Source organism: Sminthopsis crassicaudata, chromosome 4 (assembly GCF_048593235.1).
Source record: "Sminthopsis crassicaudata isolate SCR6 chromosome 4, ASM4859323v1, whole genome shotgun sequence".
NCBI lineage: Eukaryota > Metazoa > Chordata > Mammalia > Dasyuromorphia > Dasyuridae > Sminthopsis > Sminthopsis crassicaudata.
In genome coordinates this window covers 273,608,458-273,629,113 of record NC_133620.1, presented here as the reverse complement: position 1 = coordinate 273,629,113, position 20,656 = coordinate 273,608,458, and the positions used below count along the sequence as shown (strand labels likewise).

The window sequence follows — 20,656 nt, the reverse complement described above, 5'->3', positions numbered from 1 at the left end:
GAGTTAATGCTTGACCAGAAAAGAAACCCACAAATAATCACCAATAGAAGACATCCTTGAAATTCGCCAGAGAAGGTCTGTGCTTGCTTGGGGGAGGGTCGAACAGACTGGGTGCAGACTGAGGGCAGGCAAGCCAGAGGGAGACAGACAGCTCACACAGCTCAGACTGGAGGGGGCAGAGGTACAATCTCTGCCATTTCTGCAAAAAGACTTATACCCCAGTGTGGATATTCCATCTCAGCAGCAAGCCAGGAGCAGTGGAGAGGGTGTAAACACCGGAGGTGAAGAATAAAACCCCAGAAAGCTAGTGTCTCTCCCAACCCAGCCAACCCCCACCTGGAGTGAAACAGTGCATTCTCAGAGCCTCAGAGCACAGACACAGCGCAGTCATCGCTGTTCTGTTAATGGCTCTCTGCTGCCCTACCCCCAGTCTGTAGAGGAAGCCCATTAACACCATCCAGCCCCATCCCCCCCAAAACAGACCAATTGTTTCTCTTGTCAATTTGTTTTCTTTGATTCTGCTCTGACAAAATGAACAAAATATTCAAAAGGGCTCTAACCATTGACAGCTTCTGTGTGGAGAGGGAGCAGACTTCAAATGCTGAGGAGACTAAAAGCAGATTGTCCCCAGAGGAATTCCCTAAGGGTGATTTGAGCTGCTCCTCAATACAAAAGAATCTCATAGAAGAAATCAAAAAGGCTCTCACAAGAGAGCTAGAAGAGAAATGGGAAGCTTGGCAAGAGAGCCTGGAGAAGTCATTCCACGCATTTAAAGACAGAGTGGATAAAGAAAACAAATCATTGAGAAACAAAATTAGTGAATTGGAAAAGGTAACTCCAAGGAAAACAAGATTAGTGAGCTGGATAAAGAAAACAGCTCTCTAAAAAATAAAATGGGTAAAATGGAAAAAAAATTCCATAGAAGAAAAAAACTCACTTAAAAACACAATTGGACAATTACAAAAAGATATAAAAAAAAAAGTGAGTGAAGGAAATACATCATTGAAAATTAGACTTGAAGAAGTAGAAATGAATGACTCAAGGAGAAACCAAGAAGTAGTCAAGCAAAACCAGAGAAATGAAACAATTGAAAAGAATGTCAAGTACCTTATTAGAAAGACAACAGACCTGGAAAACAGATCCAGGAGAGACAATTTGAGAATAATCAGACTCCCTGAAAAATGTGAGGAAAAAAAGAGCTTGGACACTATTTTCGAGGAAATTATCAGAGAACTGCCCAGACGTTTTGGAAACAGAGGGTAAAATAGACATTGAAAAAATTCACCAATCACCTACTGAAAGGGACCCTAAAATCAAAACGCTAAGAAATATAGTGGCCAAGTTCAAGAACCATCAGACAAAGGAAAAAATACTGGAAGCTGCTAGAAAAAAGCAATTCAGATATGGAGGAGCCACAATAAGGATAACCCAGGATCTAGCAGCATCCATATTAAAAGAACACAGGGCCTGGAACATGATATTCCGAAAGGTTAAGGAACTTGGCATGCAGCCAAGAATAACTTACCCAGCAAAAATGAGCATCGTTTTCCAGGGAAGAAGATGGACATTTAATGAAATAAATGAATTCCATCTATTCTTGATGAAAAAACCAGACCTACATAAAAGGTTTGATCTTCAAATACAGAACTCAAGAGATTTCTAAAAAGGTAAAAAGAAATCTTGAGAACTATACTTCTTCCATAAAAATATGTAAAGAACATATGTATAATTTGTCCTGGAAACTAGAGGTGGAAAGGAAATTATATCATAAAAAAGTGTAAAGTGGTGGTACTACATCTCATAAAGAGGCAAAAGTAACCTATTATATCTGAAAGAAAGAAAGGAGGGAGATGAACTTAGTGTGTATCAATAGACATATTCGATTTATGGTGAAACTTCTTCCACTTCATTGAAAAGTGAGAGGGAAGGAGTAAGCTAAGGGGAAGGGAAAACAGAAATTGTGAGGAAAAAGGGTAAAATAAGGGAAGGAATTTTAAGGTGGGGGAGGGATACTAAAAAGGGAGGGCTGTGAAAAGCAAGTGGTGTTCACAAGTTGAATATTGGGTAGGGGGGTAAGAGGGAAGCAAAGGAGAAAAGCATAAGCAGGGGTTAACAGGATGGCAAGCAATATAGAATTAGTCATTCTAACCATAAATGTGAATGGGGTAAACTCCCTCATAAAGAGGAAGCAGTTAACAGACTGGATTAAAAGTCAGAATCCTACTCTATGTTGTTTACAGGAAACACACCTGAAACAGGATGAGACATTCAAACTAAAAGTAAAAGGGTAGAGCAGAATCTACTATGCTTCAGGCAAAGCCAAAAAAGCAGGGCTAGCCATCCTCATCTCAGATCAAGTAAAAACAAAAATTGATCTAATTAAAAGAGATAAGGAAGGGCATTATATCCTGCTAAAGGGTAGCATCAATAATGAAGCAGTAGCAATATTAAACATATACACACAAAGTGGTGCAGCATCTAAATTCTTAAAAGAGAAATTAAGAGAGCTGCAAGAAGAAATAGACAGCAAAACTATAATAGTGGGAGATCTCAACCTTGCACTCTCAGAATTAGATAAATCAAACCACAAAATAAATAAGAAAGAAGTCAAAGAGGTAAATAGAATACTAGAAAAGTTTGATATGATAAATCTTTGGCAAAAGCTAAATGGAGACAGAAAGGAGTATACTTTCTTCTCAGCAGTTCATGGAACCATACAAAAATTGATTATATAGTAGTGCATAAAAACCTCAAAATTAAATGCAGTAAGGCAGAAATAGTAAATGCATCCTTTTCAGACCACAATGCAATTAAAATTACATTTAATAAAAAGTCAGGGGAAAATAGACCAAAAAACAATTGGAAACTAAATAATCTTATACTAAAGAATGATTGAGTAAAACAGCAAATCATAGACATAATTAATAACTTCACCCAAGAAAATGACAATAATGAGACATCATACCAAAATATGTGGGATACAGCCAAAGCAGTAATAAGGGGAAGTTTTATATCTCTACAGGGCTACTTGCATAAAAAAGAGAAAGAGAGGGCCAACGAATTGGGCTTGCAACTAAAATTGCTAGAAAAGGAACAAATTAAAAACCCCCAGACAAACACAAAACTTGAAATTCAAAAAATAAAAGGTGAGATTAATAAAATTGAAAGTAAAAAAAAAAACTATTGAATTAATTAATAAAACTAAGAGTTGGTTCTATGAAAAAACCAACAAAATAGACAAACCCTTAGTAAACCTGATTAAAAAAAGGAAAGAGAAAAAGGAAATTGTTAATCTTGAAAATGAAAAGGGAACTGTCAAAAAATGTTATAATTATAAAATAAAATAAAAAAATTAAAAAAAAAAATAAATAAAAAATAAAAATAAAAAAAAAAAAAAAAAAAAAAAAAGAAAATGAAAAGGGAGAACTCACCACCAATCAACGTGGGTCTTCTGACCAGGTGTTCACTCGGGAACCAACAAGTCAGGGCATCAGTTAGGGCATTATGTGAGTAGGTATAATAAAGGCTTTTAAGATTACACGTGGTTGTTCTTGAGTGCACTACCGGTTATTAAGCTATAGATTCAAGAGATTGTGGCCAGAGACCTTTGAAGGCCTCAGAGGAGGCGAGCCGGGTAGAGTTCACACTGCAAAAGACAGTGGTCAAAGGTACTCTGGTGGGTCTAGGACAGACTAGTAATTGTAACTGCCAAGAGAGCACGTTACAAATGGAGGAGATACTTTGCTCAACTTTATGCCAATAAATTCGATAACTTAAATGAAATGGAAGAATACCTTCAAAAATATAGCTTGCCCAGATTAACAGAGGAAGAAGTAAGTAATCTAAATAGTCCCATCTCACAAAAAGAAATAGAACAAGCTATTAACCAACTCCCTAAGAACAAATCTCCAGGACCAGATAGATTTACATGTGAATTCTACCAAACATTTAAAGAACAACTAACTCCAATGCTATATAAACTATTTGAAAAAATATGGATTGAAGGAGTCCTACCAAATTCCTTTTATGACACAGACATGGTACTGATACCTAAACCAGGTGGGCTGAAAAGAGAGAAAGCAAATTATAGACCAATCTCCCTAATGAATATTGATGCTAAAATCTTAAATTAAATATTAGCAAAAAGACTACAGAAAATCATCCCCAGGATAATACACTATGATCAAGTGGGATTTATATACCAGATATGCAGGGCTGGTTCAATATGAGGAAAACTATTAGCATAATTGACTATATCAATAACCAAAGTAACAAAAACCATATGATCATCTCAATAGATACAGAAAAACCATTTGATAAAATCCAACATCCATTCCTACTAAAAACACTTGAGAGTATAGGAATAAATGGACTATTTCTTAAAATAATCAGGAGCATACATTTAAAACCGTCAGTAAACATCATAATGGCGATAAACTGGAACCTTTCCCTGTAAGATCAGGAGGGAAACAAGGTTGCCCACTATCACCATTACCATTCAATATTGTATTAGAAACGCTAGCCTCCGCAATAAGAGCTGAGAAAGAGATTCAAGGAAATAGAGTAGGAAATGAGGAAATCAAACTATCACTCTTTGCAGATGACATAATGGTATACTTAGAAAAGACCAAAGACTCTGCTAAAAAGCTATTAGAAATAATTCAGAACTTTAGCAAAGTTGCAGGATACAAAATAAATCCACATAAATCCTCAGCATTTTTATACATTACCAACACAATCCAACAGCAAGACATATAAAGAGAAATTCCATTCAAAATAACGGTCGATAGTATAAAATATTTGGGAATCTATCTACCAAAGGAAAGTCAGGAATTATATGAGCAAAATTAAGAAACACTTACCACAAAAATAAAGTCAGATTTAAAGAATTGGAAAGACATTAAGTGCTCTTGGATAGGACGAGCGAATATAATTAAAATGACAATACTCTCTAAACTAATCTATTTATTTAGTGCTATACCAATCAGACTCCCAAGAAACTATTTTAATGACCTAGAAAAAATAACAACAGAATTCATATGGAACAACAAACGGTCAAGAATTTCCAGGGAAGTAATGAAAAAAAAAATTAAATGAAGGTGGTCTAGCTGTACCTGATCTAGAACTATGTTATAAAGCAACAGTCACCAAAACCATTTGGTATTGGCTAAGAAATAGACTAGTTGATCAGTGGAATAGGTTAGGTTCACAGGGCAAGATAGTGAATAAAAATAGCAATCTAGTGTTTGACAAACCCAAGGATGCCAACTTTTGGGATAAGAATTCATTATTTGACAAAAACTGCTGGGAAAACTGGAAATTAGTATGGCAGAAACTAGGCATGGACCCACATTTAACACATACTAAGATAAGATCAAAATGGGTCCAAGATTTAGCCATAAAGAACGAAATTATAAATAAATTGGAGGAACATGGGATGGTTTACCTCTCGGACTTGTGGAGGAGGAAGGAGTTTGTGTCCAAGGGAGAGCTAGAGACCATTATTGATCACAAAATAGAAAATTTTGATTACACCAAATTAAAAAGTTTTTCACAAACAAAACTAATGCAAACAAGATTAGAAGGAAAGTAACAAATTGGGAAAACATTTTTACAGTTAAAAGTTCTGATAAAGGCCTCATCTCCAAAATATACAGAGAATTCACTTTAATTGATAAGAAATCAAGCCAAAGGTCAAAGGATATGAACAATTTTCAGATGATGAAATTAAAACTATTTCTATTCATATGAAAGAGTGTTCCAAATCACTATTGATCAGAGAAATGCAAATTAAGATAACTCTGAGATATCATTACATACCTGTCAGATTGGCTAAGATGAGAGGAACAAATAATGATGAATGTTGGAGGGGCTGTGGGAAAACTGGGACACTGATGCATTGTTGGTGGAGTTGTGAAAGAATCCAACCATTCTGGAGAGCAATCTGGAATTATGCCCAAAAAGTTATCAAAATGTGCATACCCTTTGATCCAGCAGTGCTACTACTGGGCTTATATCCCAAGGAAATACTAAAGAGGGGAAAGGGACCTGTATGTGCCAAAATGTTTGTGGCAGCCCTTTTCACAGTGGCTAGAAGCTGGAAGATGAATGGATGTCCATCAATTGGAGAATGGTTAGGTAAATTATGGTATATGAATGTTATGGAATATTATTATTCTGTAAGAAATGACCAACAGGAGGAATACAGAGAGGCTTGGAGAGACTTACATCAACTGATGCTGAGTGAAACGAGAAGAACTAGGGGATCATTATACACTTCAACATTGATACTGTATGAAGATGTATTCTGATGGAAGTGGATATCTTCAACATAGAGAAGAGCTAATCCAATTCCAATCGATCAATGATGGACAGAATCACCTACTTCCAGAAAAGGAACACTGGGAAATGAGTGTAAACTGTGAGCTTGTTTTTGTTTTGTTTTGTTTCTCTTCCCAGATTATTTTTACCTTCTGAATACAATCCTTCCTTTGCAACAGCAACAACAACAAAATTCGGTTCTGCACATATATATTGTACCTAGGATATACCATAAGATATTTAATATGTATGGGAATGCCTGCCATCTAGGGGAGGGGGTGGAGGGAAGTAGGGGAAAAACTTGGAATAGAAGGGAGTACAAGGGGTAATGTTGTAAAAAAATTTTTTTACCTATGCATATGTACTGTCAAAGAAAATGTTATAATTATAAAAATTAATTAAAAAATCTTACTTTGTTTTTTTTCTTTTTTAAAAGTTTTTATTTTTATAAAATTTGCAATACAAATAGAATAGTAGTTTAGCAGCACAAATATACACAAATATATATATTTTTTTAACATATATATATATATATCTAAAATAATACATACTACATAAATATATTGAGGAGGTATATGCTTACTATTACAAAGCATTGTACTAAGTTCTTAGAGTAAGAAAAGAAAAGTAAGGTATTCCCTGCTCTCAAGTAATTCACATTCTTATATCACATATGAAAGCCAAATCCTTTTAACCTAAAGTGGACTTCCTTTCCTCTGATCTCTTATATACTTATCACTTATGTTTTATGCTTTATTTGAGGGTATCTATAATTTCCTTTATTAGACTTTTAAGTTTTCCCAGTGACTAAAATAGTACACTGCATAAAATAAATGCTTAATAAATGTTTGTTGAATGAAAATTAATAAATCTTACAGGTGAAATAATAAATCTTAGTGATGTAATAAAGTGAATTATGAGGAACACACAGAAAATTCATCCTTTCATATAAATCTATAGAAAGTAACAGAGAAGACAGTCAGTTTAATATGTGTTTATTAAACCTTTGTAAAATCTGGCAAGTTTTAACTTTTTAAAAAGTTTTAAACTTTACTTCTATAGCAAATTTTTTCTCTTCTAAATCTTGTCATAAAAGAAAAAAAAAAGACAGAAATAAGCTCTGTTTGCAGATCTGTACTGTATTCCTGCAGTAAATGTAGTAAACAAAGTTTCTGCAACCATAAGTGATGCTTAAAGGAAAATTAAATCACTGAGTGATGCCAGAACTGATTATTCTACTGCACTTTAAAAGCAAAGGGCTGCCGTCTATGAGCCCAAAGTGGTTTCATATGGACAGCCACAGTTGTGGTTTATTCTTGAAACTGTAACCTGTCAAATTAGAAGCAGGCAATGTCTTAGGCCTTTAACGGTTCCACTTTCTACCGTTTACAGTCAAGTTATGTCTACAAGTTCAGCCTTTCCTTATACTCACCCCCTAGTTACAGTGTCTGCTATTTGGATAAGGAGCATCTCAAGGATACTCTTTGTTATCCAGGGAAGAAAGGCTCTTAAAATAACAAAGCAAAGTTTCATGAAATGTCCAATCAAATTTGCATGGCCTTCATGGAGCTAATTAGTTTTCCAACTACTTATGATGGCTATGAATATAATGATTAACCTGTCCATAGTCTATGCATGTGTATATGCATATGTGCACATGTATGCATGAACTGTATTCCAAGCTAAAGAACCTTACACGTTTATTCTTGGTGATTTTATCCAGTAAATGTAAACATTGTTGCCATTTCACTGGCACCTTGTTGACTCATCATTTTCCACAGCAACAGTATCCCATTATCATGCATTCAGTGATTCCTATGGGAATCTCAAGTTCTGCTCTTCTTCTGACTGTGGTGAAATCTTCTAGGCAACAGGCTTGGTTAATAGAGATTTTCCAGGCCAAACTGAAAAGCTATTTGTTCAATTTCACTAATGCTCACTAGTAGCACCAAACATTCCTCAATATCCAGCACTGATAAACAAATGCAAAATATTGCAAAAGCTCATGACACATTTTGCTGGCTTGAAAATATAATTTTAAAAAATGTTTTAAAAATAAAGCATAAACAATATTTTCTTTCTGGATAATGCATCATAAATGAAACCATACCACTAAAACAATCATATCCTGTTTAGGACGTAATGACATCAGAAATATGTGTTTATCATCTGCTTTGGACAACTTAGCATGTTTTTGGCCCAAGGCAAAGTGGAACTAAAACCATTTGCAGTTGTCCAAAACCAAGATAACCACACATTTCTGAGGTAATTGATACCTAAAAGGAACACTGCCTTTAGATCACAGTTCATGATCTAAGCATACTAATTCTTTAAAGAAGGTTGTTAAAGTTTATAAAGCATGTATGTCTATTGGACTTCCTCCAAAACTTAACATGGGATAATTATATTCTACTGCACAGAGAAACTATGATAATGTAGGCAACTTTAGCACAACAGCCACTATCCTTTGGAGGTCTAGCATTACCTTGTTTTCTCAATTAAAAAACAGGACAAAATCTGTGATATCTCAAAGGCAAGATTATAGTGGTAGCAAAAAGAATGAATATTTCTTATATTTGTGAGATGTGCCAACAAAATTTCCCTAAAGTAGAGAAAAGGAGTGTTATCAGCTCATTTTATGTCTGAGAAAATTGAGCAGCAACTGTCATTAAGAGAATAGAAGTGAGCCTTCAATTTTATAGCTAGATAGAGATTTGCTAACAGTAATTCTGAATATCAACCACTAACTAGGAATTATAACAATATATGACATAAATCAGAGAATAATTTCAAACCCTGCTAGGCATTTTTACTTTTTTATATAGACCCATACCTAAAGTGACCAGATTTATCTTTTTTTTTTTAAACTATTAACTTAAAAATAGCTGTTAATTTTTAAATGGTCATAAACTGATTGAAATGTATACTATTCACAGTATAAAAGAATATTTTTTTTCTACATAAGAGAACAGGATGGAAATCAGAACTCTTGAGTCTACTCCTTACCTTTTGTTTTATTACATTTACCTTTCTAAGTAAACTTCAATTGCATCATTTGCAAAATGGAGGAGTGATAGGGAAATGAATTTCCCAAGGCCCTTTCCAGCTCTAATATTTTGTGACATTTTTATATTAGCTTTTACATAATATCTGTTTTTAATGGAAAAATGGACAAACTTGTTCAGTTGAAAAAAGGACATTGGTATAAGAAATCTTTTCTTTAAGACCAGCAGGACATGTCTCCTATGTTTAAAGCAAGATAAAAATGTGACTATTTTTCATCTAGGAAAATGTAAAAGACTGTTTTAGAAAAAAAAAAAAAGTAAGAAAAAAGGGCAAAAAGGCAAAGGGCAAAGTGAGAAATAAACATAGGCAGATAACAGATTGGATTAAATGACAGATGAAGGCTATAAATAAAAAGGATAGCAAGAACAACAAAAGAAAATAATAAATAAGAAAATGCTAGATGAGACAACTAAGGAAAAAATTGAGACAAAAAAGAAAAGGATATTTGTTTGATGCAATCTAAAAATAAAATAGGAGTAAAACAGAAGTATCAAGGAAAAATAAATTCATTATCAGTTCTTCTAAGTCTGTATATGAACATAAATATGACTTTGTAAATATAATCTTCAATCATGCTATAGGAATAGACATATGAATAGATATGTGGGGAAAGGAAAAATCTAAGCATTGAAAAGGGAAGGCCTACACATACATCCATCTACATGTTAAGAGTAGATAGAAATATTCTGCTAACTAAATATAGAACTAGCCACATTGCTTATATGCACACAAGAAAGGAACACAGGCAATAATTGATAGAACACATTTTGAATTCTCTTCCACACAATTCCTTGCTTTGAAAATAACTAAAAGGATATGATTATTTTTCTTTCAGGGTAACAAAATCAATGACAATACAAAGATAACAAAAGAAATCAGTGAAATGTAGAATGAGAAGAAATAGAGAACAGAAGTAGGTGGAAAGAGGAAAGAACAAACAAGAAAGAATGAATGTAAACAATCAATTTCTGGCCCATCAACAAATATACAATAGGCTGGGTATAAAAAAGGGAAGAAGAGGGAAAATACTGTACCTCCATTCTCTCTTGTTTAACATCATCAATCTCATCATCTTCAAACATAGCCAAGAGTTCTCCTGTCTGATCAATAGAGTGAAGAAAATCTTGGGCTATTTTCTGCCTTTTGTTGACATTGCTACTATTGCTAAATTTGTCTTTATGTGGATAAGAAAAGAAAACAAAGTTAATTTTGTCAGCAAAACTGAAAAACAATGGAATACATGGAATATGCATCTGGAATCTCTACAGAATCCTTTCAGAACTATCATATGAATTTTACAAAGGAACATGCTATTGTCTTTCTCCTAAATCAATGAACAGGAATCAAGAGCACTTGTTTTATGTTTTTTATCTTGAGAAAATCACTTGGTTATAGAGTTCTTTTTCATAAAATGGTACAGACTTGAACTGCTACTTACTTACCTTAAAGGGATATGAAAAAGATAAAATGCATCAGTCTGCAGAACCTTTTGCTCCCTGTTTTTGTTGTTGTTGCTATTATTTTGTCCAAATTCAAAGTCCAATTCTTACATATAGATACTATGCTAGCCAAGCTTTCTATGATCTTGTAATATAGATAAAAAATCTAATTGAACATGGAGGTAATGAAAAAAAAGTAGCCCTACCCATCTTCAGATTTGATCTAATCCAAGTTGGTTCTGTACTACTTCACTTGATTTTGAGGCTCAGGGTCATTAGATCATAGATGGAGAACTAGAAGAGACTGCAGAGAGTTGTGTCCCACAATGCTCTATCATAGGTCCCACTTCAGGCCCTACCACTGAGAAAATTAGTGAAAACTATCACTTGGACTTTGCTCTTTCTTAACCCAGAATTTTCTGCTATTCTAGTAAAGTAGTAACATAGGTAGAAATTAAGTGAATATATCACAAACTTGAAAAAAAAGAAATAAATTTAAAAATTTATGATAATGTCAAATCTGTTTGTTTTCTAGCAGGGCAAAATAATATTAATACTAAGAAAGTGATGGTCCTCTACTTACTATGTATCCAGGATTAAAAAAGATAGCCAAAAATCTATAAGATTAAGGGTAGATGATCTTTAAGGAAGCCTTTCCAGCTCTACTCTTATATCGTTAAAAAAGAATAACTGGTAGCATTTATAGTGCATGTTAATGATTAATAAAGTCTGTTCCTCATAACAACTATGTGGTGGGGAATGACAAGTAATATTCCTATTTTGTAAATGGATAAATTGAGTATCTGAGAGGCTAAGTGAATTGCCTTAATAGTCACAAAGTTGGTTAGTGTCTGGAGTAGGATTTTATCTCTAGTTTTTTTTTTTAAACTGATGTTTTCTGATATTTTTCCTTTAAAATATAGGTAACAATAAATATACACAAAATCCTTGAAGAAAGTGGTGGTTATATAATCTCATCTCACTGAAGAAAATTTGAGGCTTGATAAGTAAATAAGTAAACCTCAGAACAAGAGAATCTTGACAGTTAAGAAATAATTTCTGCCTTTATCCTAAAATTAGTAAACCTGGAGCAATGTGGTACAATGAAAAATATAGTAGATTTAGGAATCAGAAGCTCTGCTTCTAGTGCTAGTATCAGGAATCTGTCTCTCTGGTCATCACTACCTGTATGATTGGGGGTGAGTTGATTAAGCTTTCTTACCCTCCCATTTTCTTATCATGATAAAAGGAGGCTGGTCTTAAATGCCCTTTATGCTCTGATCTTCTCTATATGTTCCTCCAACTAAATGACCTTTAAGATTACTTTAAGCTTTAAATCTATAAATACTAAGATGACTTTTATGACTCATAATTAGAAATACATCGATTAGATAATATCCACTTTCAAATGATAAAACTTAAAGAATCAGAGTATATTAGATGAAAGGGACCTTAAAGATAGTTGAATCTCATCTCTACATTTTACAGATGAGGAAACTGACACCCCAAAAAGGAAACCCAATATGGTAAAAAAATAATATAGTTAAAAAAAAAAAAGACTTGAAGTCATGGACAGAATCATAATAAAGTTAGAGCAAAGTCCACTTACACCAAAATGAAAAATAATGATTTTTAATTTTGTACAAAATCTATTATTTTGATAACACATTTACTCTTTCAATAGTTCAATAAAACCAAGAAAAAGGTAGAAATAAACCTAAATTTTACATGTGAAAGTGCTCCCCAGAAATATATAAGAGTTAAGGTCACATTAGTAGTAAAATAGTGGAGCCAAGGCTTAAATTCAGATTGTCAGATTCCGGATTATGTTCATTTGATTCTCCATTGTTAATACAATTCTAAGTTGTTTGTTAGAATGGAATTGAGTTGATAAAAGAAACAAGTAATTTTAAAAAATTTATCTTATGTATACCTTATGTATTGACTTTAGATTTTAGTTATTTCATAAAATATGTATGATACGATTGATAAGTTAACAAGTATCTATTCAAATGAATTTCAAAGATTTTTATATACACGTTTTAGTTCATAGATGCCACATTAAAATTACACATACTGAGATCAATTATATTTTTAATAAACACTAATTATCTACTTCCATGACATTCAGACATTAAGCAGTACACTTATCATTTATGGGGAGAATGGAAATATTTCCTTACTCAGAAAATAGTAATTTTTAACTGCTAAGTCAGCATTTTGAAGATTCCTAAAGTACAGATTCAGAAAGAAATATATGTTCTGTGTTAATAACATGTATTGCGATTATATATGTGTATATATACCATACACACATTATATTTATGGTACATAATGCATATATTAAAAAATATATATACATGAATCAAATGATTATGAAATAATGTATGAAAAGCACTTTGAAACAATAAAGAGTACTCTAAATGCCAGTTATGATTAATATGTGTGTATACATATATATATATATATATGTTCATATATATGTATATGTGCTATATATATATATGTGCATGTATACATAAGGAGTGTATATCATTACCTTCCAGAAGATCATCTTCCTCTATGCCTTTGACAATTTTAGATTTGTAGTCTCGGAAAAACATATATTTCAGCAGTCTTTTAAGCTTTTTCTATTAAAGAAAAATATAAGCCAATTAGGAAAGATTACACAAAGTATTATATTAATGATGATAAACTATTCAGTTTAATTAAAATAATTACTACATGATTGTTTGTTATGTGCAAGATGTTTGGTACATAAAAAAGAAAATGAAATAATATTAGCTAAAACTATTAAGATTATTAATAAATAAAATTAATGAACAGACATGCAATAATCATTTAGAATAATGTGACTGGCTCGTCATGTATAATGTAAAAGGATGCAAAATAATCATTAAAATTTCACCTATTTTTAAGTGTTAATGATATGATAGCTTATTTAGAAAGTATCAAGAAATCAGCAAAGATAAAATTTGAGACAATAGGTTCAACAAAGTTATAAGCCATAACATAAACTCCCTCAAATCAATATAATTTCCACAAAGTAATAATAAAATCTAAGAGACAATATTAGAATGGGAAATCTTACATTAGATAATAGCAAAATGTATAAAATAAATGGGATTCAGGCTATTAAAGCACACAAAATACGTATGTAGGTTGATCTACAAAGTACTCCCTAAAGAAACAATTTAAAAAGCTGGAGGAACAGTTGGTGCTTATGGCTGGGCCATATCAACATATGTAATAAAAACAATACTATCAACATTAATTTACAGTTTTAATATTATACCAATCAAATTATCAAATAATTCAATGAAATCGGGGCAGCTAGGTGGCGCAGGGGACAGAGCACCAGCCCTGAATTCAGGAGGACCCGAGTTCAAATCTGATCTCAGACACTTAACACTTCCTAGCTGTATGACCCTGGGCAAGTCACTTAACCCCAGCCTCAAAGGGGGGGGGGGGAAGAATTGAATGAAATCAATTTTAAAAAATTAAAGATCTAGAATTCTAAGGAAATAATGAAAAGAGGTAAGGCTAAAGAAAGACTTTACTTTTAGCATACAGGACCTCTAGATCTCAAAATATATTATAAAGTAACAGTCATAAAAACTTTATTGTATTAGTTTAAAAAGAGAGATACATCAATAAAACAACTAAACAAGGGAGAATCTGAACCAATTAACTCAGTAATCTAGCATTAGATAACGCCCCCGCCCCCAACATAAATTACTTAGGAAAGAACTTGCTTTTGGATTAAAAAAAAAAAAAAAAAAAAAAAAAAAAAAACTAAAACAACTAGAAAGCAAGCTAAAAAAATTATGTTTGGCTCAACATCTTATCATATTTCACAATATGTTCTAATTAGGTTGATGACCTCAATAAAATATTAAAGTTAATATTATAGAAGAAGAAAGATCATATGCTATATGAAAGATCATATAGCTATGAAAGCAAAGCTATGAACAAGAAATTTATTTTAACTAAACAAGGGATAGAGGCAATTAGAAAAAATAAAACAAATAACTTGAGTACATAAAAGTGAAAAGATTCTACATAAAGAAAATTAATGTACATAAAAGCAAAATGGCCAAAAGGGGGGGTGGTGGGAACCACTTTTATATCAGGTTTCTCTGAAAGGGTTTGGCATCAAAATATATCAACAATTGACACATATATCTTATTACCCAAAAGAAAGTTCCCAATAAATAAGCAAAGAATATGAAGAAAAGAATTGCAAACCATTAAAAACATATTAAACAATCCTCCAAATAACTAATAAGAAAAATGGAAATCAAAATAAGATTTCACTTTGTATTTAGAAAATTATCAAAGGTAACAAAAGATGGGAATACACAATGTGGGGAATTTGTGTGCATAAATGTATTATTGGTGAAATTTTGAATCAGCATTACCACTTTGTAAAATAATTTGGAATTATTCAAATATACTGACTAAAATGTTTGTCCTTTTTGTTCCAGAGATCTCATTTTAAGACTTATACCCTAAGCAAGTAATCCATAAGAACAAAGACCAGATATACACCAAAATATTTACATTTTAATCAATTTTTTGGTATAATTCCTGCTGCAACTATATCTTAGAAAAGATTCTGATAGATGATACTTGGTAAGAATCAAGAGACATCATTATCTGATGTTAGGTTCTTACTAAGTGCTAATGAGATAATGAGATATTAGGTTCTTACTAAGTGCCAAGTCAGTACTTAATAATTCTCTAGTTCTGGCCTTTAAAGGGAGTTTTACCCCTCTGAACTCCTGGAGAGGAGCTTACATGCTTAGGAGGAGCAAGTCCATTGGTTGAAGTAATTTTTCCCAGAAGCCCCTGAGTTATTCCATGCCCATTCTCTGGGAGGATAAAAGAAGCAACATTGAGCAAGGAAGAGGAGTCTACTCTAGGTCAGAGTTGGGACGGCTCTCTACAGGAAGAAGAGTCTGGCTGAGAGATTGAATAGAGACAGCAGATCTCCTCCCAGAGAGCAATGGGCAGTCTCTGGAGACAACAGAACAACAGAACTTTACATATGATGTTAGGTTCTTACTAAGTGCTAAGTCAATACTTAACAATTCTCTAGTTCTGGCCTTTAAGGGAAGTTTTACCCCTTTGAACTTCTGGGGAGGAGCTTGCATGTTTAAGAGGAGCAAGTTCATTGGTTGAAGTATTTTTTCCCAGAAGCCCCTGAGTTATTCTACGCCCATTCTCTGGGAGGATAAAAGAAGCGACATTGAGCAAGGGAGAGTCTACTCTAGGTCAGAGTTGGGACGGCTCTCTACAGGAAGAAGAATCTGGCCGAGAGATTGAGTTGAGACAGCAGATCTCCTCCCAGAGAGCGATGGGCAGTCTCTGGAGACAACAGAACAACAGAACTTTACAATCTCTGATGGTTGTCCAAAGGCCTAGGGAGAAAGATGTGAAGCATGTTTAAATTGTTACATATTTCAAACAAGGAATCTGAGAAGGGAAGTAGAATATCATCAAAGAAATGTAAGACTGGAAAAGATGAGTTGGTCTCATAGTTAGAATAAAGGGATAACCAAAGGGCCATCCATTAGGTTCATTAGGTAAATAAAGAGAAATCGAAAAGGTTTCTTTCTGGTAGGCTGAATGGACTCCCTATGCTGAAGTTATTGGGTAACAGGGACTGGAGATGGGTAAGCATGGGTGGGTACAAACAGCATCACTGGAGGATATACCCACACAGAGAAGATTGGAGTACTTTTGTACTTTGTTGTTTTAAATATACTCTTTGGAAAGAAATTATTTAAATAGTCCCATTTTAGAAAAAGAAATAGAATGAGCTATTATTCAACTCCCTAAGAAACCAATGCAGACAAGATTAGAAGGGAAGCAATAAAGTGGGAAAACATTTTTACATTTAAAGGTTCTGACAAAGGCCTCATTTTTAAAATATAAAAAGAACTGACTTAAATTTATAAGAATTCAAGTCATTCTTCACTTGATAAATGATCAAAGGATATCAACAGACAATTTTCAGATGAAGAAATTAAAACCATTTCTCATCATATTAAAAAGGTGCTCTAATTCACTATTGATCAGAGAAATACAAATTAAGACAACTCTGAGGTGCCACTATTCCACTCTCAGATTGGCTAAGATGACAGTAAAAGATAAGGACCAATGTTGAAGGGGCTGTGGAAAAACTGGGATACTAATACATAGTTGGTGGAGTTGTGAATGGATCCAGCCATTCTGGAGGGCAATTTGGAACTATGCTCAAAAAGCTATCAAAATGTGCATATCCTTTGATCCAGTAGAAATCCTGGGCTTATATCCCAAAGAGATCTTAAAGGAATGAAAGAGATCCACATGTACAAAATGTCTGTGGCAGTCCTTTTTGTAGTGGCTAGAAACTGGAAACAGAGTGGATACCCATCAGTTGGAGAATGGCTGAATAAGTTATGGTATATGAGTGTTATGGGATATTATTGTTCTGTAAGAAACGACCAAGAGGATGATTTCAGAAAGGCCTGGAGATACTTACATGAACTGAAGCTAAGTTGAAATGAATAGAACCAGGAGATCATTATACTCGGCAACAAGAATACTATACAATGATCAATTCTAATGGACGTGGCTCTCTTCAACAATGAGACAATTCAAACCAGTTCCAATTATTCAGTGATGAAGAGAGCCATCTACACTCAGAAAGAAGAGCATGGGAACTGAATGTGCACCACGACATAGGATTTTCACTCTTCATTGTTGCTTGCTAACATTTTTTCCTGCTGCTTGTTTTTTTGTTTTATTTTGTTTTGTTTTGTTTTTTACTGGTTTGATTTGATTTTTCTTGTGCAACACAATAATTGTATAAATATGTATGCATATATTGAATGTGACACATTTTAACCATGTTTAACATATAGACTACTTGCCATCTAGGGAAGGACATGGGCAAAGGGAGGGAAATTTGGAACACAAAGTTTTGCAAGGGTCAATGTTAAAGAATTCACCATGCATATGTTCTGAAAAATAAAAAGTTTTAATAAAAAAAGAAAAGGCTTTAATAATAAAAAAGACTAAAAAGAAAGAAGTACACTCTGTGAGAAGGAACAAGAGAAAAAATAATACAAACTAAAACTGTGACATGACAATAGGTTGGTAATAATTTTACTTGAAATATATTTTTGATCTACATAGGCATAAGAAACTTACACAATATATTAAATGAACTTTCAGCCCTCTCTCATTTTATATATTAAATATAAAAAAAAATGTCAGCCAAAAGAGATAATATATTAAAAACTAGGTATCTCTGTTTATTGGAGTGGAAAATTTTTGGCTACATATATGTAGCATTTCTTTGATTCAGGATCATAACTAATGGTCTGTTTTGGATCTATATTACTAGTCATTGACTGACTTAGTAAACGGCACAGTCACCTTGTTTGTGGTTTTAGAAAACATCATCTCTAGTAGAAATCCCTAAATGGCTACAAAGGGACTTCTGTTAGCAAAAGTCAATTCTAAAAAGCATAATGCTTTAGGTTTTACAAAAAGCTTGATTACATATTACCTTAAGTAACCCTTATAAAATCACTAGGAGAAGGACAGGTATTATTATCATTCCAGTTTCCTCATGTGAGGAAACAAAGGTTCCTAGAGGTTTAAGTGATGTGTCTGGCTAGTGAGTAATGTGAGAACTTGGGGTTTTCATGTACAGCATTCCTTCATTGATTCCTGAATTATATTGTGCCTTCCAGCTTTATAAAAGAGATGGGGCATGGATGACACATGGATGTGACATAAAGATGTTGCTCCTCTACTTGGGAAGTTATATAATTCTTACACCTCATACCATAGTGGTAAAGATTTTTAAGGTAAAAGGAAGGAATGTGTGCTCTATACTTCTGGAGAACTTTCCTCACCACACAGAGCATGAAAGAGGATATTAGAAATAACAATATTATTAGTCTTTTCTAGAATTAGTATAACATATTGGCCTGTCTTGACTTGCATTGCTCAGAAGATTACTTTTTGACAGTGGAAGATTATTGTTTGCTGTTGTTGTTGATTTACTATAATTTATGTAATGTAATAAAAAGTAAGAAAAGGGATTTCATGAGGAATATTTCTGTATTAATTAATAAATCTTGAAATTAAGTGTTCTTTTATTGTAAGGTTGTACACAGGATTCTAGATACTCTTCCTTTATGAGATAAATAGTGGTCACTTAAGAGAGTGGCCAGTGAAACAGCCTAGTGGAGAAAGAATGATAACTGTGCAATCAAGAGAGATCTGGATCTGAATCTTGTCTAAAATTTTTTAGCCATGAGGCCATGAGCAAATCATTTAACTCTGTGAGAAGGAACAAGAGAAAAAATAATACAAACTAAAACTGTGACATGACAATAGGTTGGTAATAATTTTACTTGAAACATATTTTTGATCTACATAGGCATAAGAAACTTACACAATATATTAAATGAACTTTCAGCCCTCTCTCATTTTATATATTAAATATAAAAAAAATGTCAGCCAAAAGAGATAATATAGTAAAAACTAGGTATCTCTGTTTATTGGAGTGGAAAATTCAATTTCCTGATTGGTAAAAGGGGGGAAATTATGCTTGTAAAACCCTAACTTGTAGGGTTGTCATGAAGAAGCAGAATGCCTTGCTTGATACCCTGAACCTTAAAATGCCATGTAAACAAATGTGAGATTAACATTATTATTACTATTAAATAGAAAGAATTAAAAGCTTTTTTTTTTTCTGACCTGAAGACTTCCTTATTGAGTATAAGTAAACCTGGTGATATAACCCAAGTGAATGAATCTGATTAAACATAACAAAAGCTAATCCCAAATGATGAACTCCAAGATCTCTTGCAGTTCTGACATGTTGTGACTTGACATTATGAGACAGAAGCACTTCTTGTTTGAGATCAAGTGGGAGGAAAATTCATAAACACTCTATTGACCAACTGTCCCTTCCCTATCTAGACTCACATTTTATTACTTTATAGCATGGTGTCTTCATTCTAGATCTTTCTAGATATGCCCCAGTTATAACTACAAAAGGTTTTCTCTCCTCTCTTCTACCAATCCTAAACATATACTTTATTTTAAAGGCTTAGCTCCTTTCACATGGTTTTCAACTAACCTCATATCCCTTGGTTTTATACTGATCAGAGAGCTTATACTCAAATTTACATAGAGTAAGTAACAACACCAATAATCCAATCAAGATACTTACATTGTAAATTCAGTGTTCTATATAGTACATCACATCACCAAAACTGATATTGTAGACATTCGAGCCTCAATTCAGCTTTTAGAGAAGTGTTCATGAAAGAAAAAGCAGGCAACAACAAAAGCATTTTGTACTACAGGTGTAAGAAAGCCTAGATCATTTTGTTTGTCATTGGTAACTTCCACATGGAAGGGATACTTCAGTGAAGTCATTTTTTTTTTTTTCTATTACCTTGTCTTTGCGCATCAAAAAAAGAAGATCTTCAGCAGAAATCACTCTGGCTCCACGTAGCTGTGAAACTTCAGCCGCTTGCTGCAACTAAAAACAAGAGGGAAATATGAAATCCACTTCTACAATATGTGCTTTATTTATTAGATTAAGATAAAATTAAAGGTAAATATAAAGCAGTCCTGATGTTTCAGGAAAGACAAATTCTAACTTTAAAATGTACCAAGAATGAAAAATCTTTGGGGATATTCAGCAAATACATTATAGTATTTAAAAGTCAAATATCCTAGGTTTTAGGAGCCAAAAAATGCAATTAGATTAAACTTATGTGTACACCTGCAACATGATACAATAAACAGAAATC

General features: G+C 33.2%; 1 protein-coding gene across 6 annotated transcripts in view; it reads right to left on the bottom strand.

The window, feature by feature from the left end:
• The window catches only part of SUPT3H (SPT3 homolog, SAGA and STAGA complex component), a 592,076-nt gene that overhangs the window by 169,529 nt on the left and 401,891 nt on the right, over nt 1-20,656 (bottom strand). For all 6 annotated transcript variants that reach the window (XM_074310762.1, XM_074310761.1, XM_074310758.1 and 3 more), the window contains exons 4-6: nt 20,296-20,382; nt 13,366-13,456; nt 10,422-10,561 (exon numbers count right to left, since the gene is read on the bottom strand). In XM_074310762.1, the coding sequence (XP_074166863.1) occupies nt 10,422-10,561; nt 13,366-13,456; nt 20,296-20,382 (318 nt within the window). The remainder of the gene's footprint in view (nt 1-10,421; nt 10,562-13,365; nt 13,457-20,295; nt 20,383-20,656) is intronic.